The sequence below is a fragment of the Parus major genome, chromosome 1, assembly GCF_001522545.3.
Source record: "Parus major isolate Abel chromosome 1, Parus_major1.1, whole genome shotgun sequence".
NCBI classification, from domain to species: domain Eukaryota; kingdom Metazoa; phylum Chordata; class Aves; order Passeriformes; family Paridae; genus Parus; species Parus major.
The window spans coordinates 77,509-84,124 of record NC_031768.1 but is presented as its reverse complement, the minus strand read 5'-3'; the positions used below and the strand labels follow the sequence as shown (position 1 = coordinate 84,124).

At 51.8% G+C, this 6,616-nt stretch overlaps 1 protein-coding gene across 1 annotated transcript in view; it reads left to right on the top strand.

Moving 5' to 3' along the window:
* The window catches only part of STIM1 (stromal interaction molecule 1), a 74,909-nt gene that overhangs the window by 26,978 nt on the left and 41,315 nt on the right, over window positions 1-6,616 (top strand). The window contains exon 3 of the mRNA XM_033512707.1: window positions 3,645-3,910. Coding sequence (XP_033368598.1) covers window positions 3,645-3,910 — 266 coding nt within the window. The remainder of the gene's footprint in view (window positions 1-3,644; window positions 3,911-6,616) is intronic.

Below are 6,616 nucleotides of genomic sequence, written 5' to 3'. Positions count from 1 at the left end.
AACTCTTTGTCTCCCCTGAGGCCGCTGCCACACCCATGCTGAGGGATCAGCCCAGGGCACAGGGATTTCAGGCTGGGGCTGATGTGGAGCATCTCCCACCAACCCCCAGCTCCCTCTCCCCAGGGCTGCTGCCAGTCCATTCCCCCCAGGCTGTTTGTGCTGGGATTGCCCTGTTTGGCTGCCCTTGGCTTGCTGCATTTCCAGTTGGACTCAATGATTTTGGAGTTGTTTCCAAGTGCAGTGATTCCTGTCCCTGGGGTTCCATACCTGCACTTGCAGCTCTGCCTCTGCCGAGCTTTTATTGAAGCTGCATTAGTTCACCTGTCAATAAGCTCTGGAGCCACTGAAGGAGGCATTGCAGGAATTTCCCTCTCTGGGCTGGCTCCTGCTGGGCTCTCCCTGTCAAGGTTATCACTCTCCCCCACACGGACCCTGCAGTCAGGTTTAACTCCGGGCTCTGCTGGGACAGCTGCCGGGGGATTATTGGGAAGAATGCAGGAGGCTCAAATTTAAACCTTTTACAGGGTTCATGGACTTCCAGGATGGTCTGGGTTGGGAGGGACTTTAAACCTCATCCAGTTCCACCACCTGCCATGGGCAGAGGCACCTTCCATTATCTCTGACTGCTCTAAGCCCAGTCCAGCCTGGATTGGAACACTTCCAGGGACGGGCATTTTCCTGGTTGGTTGAGAACTTCATATTTTCATTTATTATTTTGACCCCTACCCTTTGGGGGTAAGTGATGGGAGTATTTTGTTTGGTCTGAAACCCCTGCCTGGGCAGAAGGGGACACACAGACAATGGTATTTTTAAAATAAGTTATGGGTGGAGTTTTGTCCCACAGCTTCACGCTGTCCATAAATCATCCTTGCAGTTTTCCTGTTGGGAAGTGAATTTTCAATGAAGTTTCAGATGACACCAGTGGCCTCAATTAAATTGAAAGAAGTGTCCCTCATGGGGAATGTTTCTAATTAGGGATCTATTCCTGTCTCCATGCTCACAGCAAAGGCAGCTCTGGCTGTTTGGGATGTGGGTTCCTGCTGCCAGGGCTCTCGGATGCTGCCAGCCTGGTTTCCTCAGGAAACAAGGTTTGTGTTGCTGCTCAGTCTTTCTCTGGCTCCTCCCAGGCCCTGATCCCGCTGCCTGGGTCAGGCCTTGGAGCCAGGAGTTGTCTGGAATTTGGGTGGAATTGGTAGCTCAGCAAAGCTGTTGAAGTTGGGGAGCAGCGAGCTCCCGGCACGTGGCCGGGTCTGGCCCTTGGCTCCGGCACAGCGGGAGCTCGTGCTCAGGAGGGAGGGTGGCACAGATCCAGGGATGTGGGAGGGATGGGAAGGTTTGAAAAATCACTTCAGTAGTTGGGACTTTCTGCAGATTAAAAAAAAACAACTCAAAACAGAATTCAAGGAGAGTTTGGACAACACTCTCAGGCACAGGGTGGGATTGTTTGGGATGTGCAGAGCCAGGAGTTGGACTTGATGATCCTTTTGGGTTCCTTTCAACCCAGAAGATCCTGTGATTCTATGAGAAAAAAGCCCTTCAGAAAATCCCATTTTGTGAGTCTGCTCATTTCTGACTGTGCCTTCAGCCAGCAAGTTTGTCCCCAGTCCCTCTCCAGCTCTCCTGGAGCCCCTTCAGGCCCTGTAAGGGGCTCTGAGCTCTCCCTGGAGCTTCTCCTGTCCAGCTGATCACCCCCAGCTCTCCCAGCCTGGCTCCAGAGGGCTCCAGGAGCAGCTCTGTGGCTCCTCTGGGCTCTCTCCAGCAGCTCCAGGTGCTGCTGCTGTTGGAGAAGATCAGCATTCTCAGGCTGAGCCTTCCCACTGTGATCCCAGTTCATCCTGGGCTTTGTAGCAGTGGTTCTGGTCCTGTTGCTGTCAGCTGGTTTGACCATGGTTTGTCTTTCCCTTCAAATCCCCTCGGGATTGACTCAGTTTCCTTCTGTCCTTGTGGATTCACAGCCTGGCTGAGGTCTGTGTGGGACCTTGGAAATGGTCTGGTCACCCTCTGTCCAGGACTCAGAGCTTTGGGTGTCTCCAGGCCTGGCATCAGTGGGATCTTTAACACTTGCAAGTGTTGCTTTTTAGTGGTTTGGAGGTAGCTCAGTACTCTGCACAGTGGTTCTGGAGCCTGGGCTTTGGAATTTCTGGGATGTGGAAGGTGTCCCTGTCCATGGCAGGGGTGGGACTGGGTGGACTGTAAGGTCCCTCCCAGCCCAAACCAGTCTGGGATTCCGTGGTTTTGTCTTTTCCCCAGAAGGTACTGGTGGAAAATGTGCTTTAAGGTGTTTTTGGGCTTTGGTGAGCCCAGCCCAGCCCCATCCTGCAACATCCCCCCAGCCCAGCTCTGTCCCCTGTGCCGAGTCCTTGGGGTTTGTTTTGGCCTTTGTGAGCCCAGGGGAAGCTGAGGGATCACTTTTCCTCTCTGTGCAACCCGAGCTAAATATACAGAGCAGCAGCTGATGGTGCTGCGGGCAGGAGCTGGAGCAGGGCCGCTGCCGTGGGTGACATTGCCCGGTCACGGCGTCACCCGGCACAGCGACGGCGCCTCTGGCCCAGGGATCGGCACAGCCCCTGCTGAGAACACAGCTTTGCCCAAATTCTCCCATTTCCCACCTTTTCTGCTGGCCAGGAGGAGCCGTGGCAGCTTTTGGGCAGCAGAGCAGGGAGCCCCAGGCTGGAGCTGCCGGGCAGGGAGCCCAGAATTTAAACCTGCCCAGATCTTGTTAAAACACAATCTGCAGAGCTAAGGGTGTTATTGGTGTGGATATCATCCTGTTGCACAGGGAGGAGCCCAGAGGTGAAGCTGCCTGTGTGGGGATCGTGTCCTGAGGGGCAGGAATGCTGAATTATCCTTTAACTTGGTTCCATCTGCTGGGCACTGGAGTGTCAGTGGTTCTCTGTCTGCTGAGGATTTCACAGACTGCTTTGGGTTGGGAAGGACCTGCCAGCCCATCCTGCCATGGCAGGGACACCTCCCACTGTCCCTGCTGCTCCAGCCCCAGTGTCCAGCCTGGCCTTGGGCACTGCCAGGGCAGCACCAGCTGCTCTGGGCACCCACTGAGCTAGGACAGATATATTTAAATCTATTTTTCAGTGGAACTGCCTCCCCTCTTGCCCATGGCATTTGTTCCAGCCTGATTTGAAGGTGCAGATCAAATCCAGTGATAATTTTTGGGTTCTTACTCCACTGACATAAAGCTGCTTCCATTGTGCCACTTAGGTGAAATTTTGGTGAAACTATAATTTGAAGAAAAGTCTGGAATTCCAAGACCCAAGGTTCTAATTAATTATCCCTTCTCTGTATTGAAATGAATTTAACATATTTACTTACTGAATATTTCCTGGCTGGTCTTCCCAAGAACAGAAATATTCAGGGGTACTGCAGGGAATGTATTTATATCTGTATAAAAGATAGATACTTTATATAGATATTATATATCTAATATATATATATATATATATGTATAATATATAGCTATAAGGTATATCTAATATATATATATAATATATCCATTATATTTTTTCATTTATTCAGATTTATTATGACTTTCCCAACAAAATTATTACTATTCAATTTTTTTTTTTTATGCTACTCATCTCCCTAAAAGATGAATGAAAGCCTAATCCTGCTGTTAATTCCTCTTTCAGTTCTTGAGGGAAGACTTGAATTACCATGACCCAGCAGTCAAGCACAGCACTTTCCATGGAGAAGACAAGCTCATCAGTGTGGAAGATCTCTGGAAGGCCTGGAAAACATCTGAAGGTAAAAAAGGGACAAAAAGCCAAGAAATCCTTTCCCAGGAGTGCCAAAGAGTTTGGATTTCAGATGTCCTGGGCAGTGTGCAGCTCTCAGGAGGAATGTGCTGCTTTTCCTCCCTTGTACCAGGCCTTGGACTCTTCCAGCTCCCTTTTTGAGGTGTTGATTCCAAGCTGTTAATGCTGCACCTGAGTGTGCCCAAAGTATCAGTTACTGTTTTGTTCCCCTCCCCTAAATGTGTGTTAAATGGAGCCAAAAGTGTCCAATTCCAGGTTCTCCTTCAAACACTCTGTTTCAGATGGAATTTTAGTGGGGTGACAACATCCTAAGTATTCAATAGAGCTGCTTGGGAGCTTTCCTGCAGGTTGTGTTTCCCTTAGCAGAAACTTTTTGAACCTGAAAAACTCCTTCACAGTGAGAAAAAAGGAGAATGAAATCCAGGAAGTGTCATAAGTACAGCCCATGTAGAAATAACTTTTAGCTGTTCCAAAATGCTGTTATTCATCCCAGCACCCAGGGAGGGTGGGAGTTCAGCCTCTGGTGAGAAACTTCCTGACACCTGGGAATCTTGGAACAAACTTTAGGATTGGCAAGTGCTTCCCCAGTGCTGTCACACAGAATTCCACAGAAATTATTAATCCCATCTTTTTCAGTGCTCCTCATCTCTAAAACAGGAGTTCTGTCTACATCCATTCCTTGATGTACTGGGTATTAGTCTTCTAATCAGTTCATCAACCACAGAAATTTCAGTTTCTCATTTGTGTCCTGTTTGTATGTGACTTTTCTGTATTAGCCCTTCAGCTGCTGTGGGTGGGATGTGCTGTGTGTTTCCAGAGCTCTGGATCCAGCTGCAGGGAGTGCAGCAGTCCCTCCTGTCCCAGGAGCACTGCATGGGCACTGAGGTGCAGCATTTACAGCCTGGATTGAGAGCACAGTGCGGCTGTGCATGAGAAGGGAAGGGTCCAGGGAGAGCTCAGAGCCCCTTGCAGGGCCTGAAGGGGCTCCAGGAGAGCTGGAGAGGGACTGGGGCCAAGGGCTGCAGGGCCAGGAGCCAGGGAATGGCTTCAGAGTAGGATTTGATGGGATCTTGGGCAGGGATTGTTCCCTGGCAGGGTGGGCAGGGGCTGGGATGGAATTGCCAGAGCAGCTGGGGCTGCCCCTGGATCCCTGGCAGTGCCCAAGGCCAGGCTGGACATTGGGAGCTCCTGGGACAGTGGGAGGTGGCCCTGCCATGGCTGGGGGGCTCTGGATGGGCTCTGAGGTCCCTCCCAACCCAAAGCAGTCTGTGCTATCCATGTGATGATTCCAGAGCTGTGTGTCCCAGACCAGGCTCTCATGGACTTGGACAGGGATGTGTTGGAAATTCTTGTCCACATCACTTGGCAGTGGCACAATTGCCCAGGACAGGGATGGAATCACATCCTGGGGGGATTTCACAGCCCTGTGGATGTGGCACTTGGGAACAAGGTCAGTGGTGGCCTTGGCACTGCTGGGGATGGTTGGACTCCGTGGCCTCAGAGGGATTTTCCAGCCCCAAGGATCCTGTGATTCCTTGACTCCAAGTCCCTGCATCTCCTGTGTCCAAGGAGTGCCTCTGTAAGAAATATTTATCCCATTACAGGGCTGTTTACAGATGGCTTTGCCTGGAGTGTATTTTGCTGTCAGCTGGGAAAGGGTAGAAATCGTTAAGGGATGGAGGAGAACATCCCTTGATACTGGCCAGGCCCTGTAATCACTGAGCTGCCTTGGCTCTGTCCCTGCCTCTGGCACACTCTGGCTGATAGAATAAGGGACTGGTTTCTGAAGGGTGATCTCATGTCATGGAATCACAGAGAGTTTGGGCTGGGAGGGGCCAGAAACCTCATCCAGTGCCACCCCTGCCAGGTAGGGAACCTTCTACTGTCCCAAGCTGCTCCAAGCCCTGTCCAAGCTGGCCTGGAACGCTTCCAGGGAAAATTAAAGCCTAATTTTGGAGTTTGAACTGAAGTCATGAAACTGGAATCAGGCTTGTAGGAAAAGTCTGCTCCTTCCTGTGGTGTGAAAAGCAGCTGTGAAGGGCATTGACATCCTGCAGGGACAGCGTGGATGGGCCTGCTGCATTTGTTTGCAAGTCACTGCTTTTCCTCCCTTCTCTTGCTGCTGTTCCTGGTCACATGTGGGCAGTAAAAAGATATTTCTGCCCCTGAATTATTGCAGAAGATAAGGGTTGTGATGCCCTTAGGAGGTGCTGGATGCAGCAGGTGATGTCCTGGGCGAGCCTGGCTCCATCAAAGCTGTGGAAGTGAGGGCAGATCCGCCCCTCAGGCAGGGTTCTTGGTGCCTGTGCATGCTGCCAGCTCGCTTCTCAGGGACTTCTCCCAAAGGAAACACCCCTGGATGTGGAAGTGAGAGAGGCCAGGGGCTCTGCAGGGGCCCAGTGCTGATGGCTGGGCATGTGGCCTCAAGTCCTGTGGCGAGGCACCGGTGCTGTCACCATGCAGGGCCTGTGGCTTCTCCCACCCCTTCCATCAGTAACACCCTGCTTGTGCCCCCAGTGTGTGGGACCCTGACCTGTGGGGAGCTCCCTGCAGCCAGGACAGGTCGGTGGCTTGGCCTGTGCCACCCTGCAGCTGAGTCACTGTGCCAGTGTCCATGGGGATGGCACCTTCCTTTGGAGCCTTGCTGTCCTCGCTCAGCCCTGGGCTCTGCCTCAGCTCCCTCAGCTTCATCCACTCAGTTAGCTGTCTGAGCTCCATCTCTGAGCCCTCTTATCTCCACCAGAGCCTTCATCTCCCTCAGCTCTCCCAGATCCCTCATCTCGCTCATCTCTCTCATCTTATTTCTCTGAGCTCCAGCTCCCTCAGCTCTGTGAACTCCCTCAGCT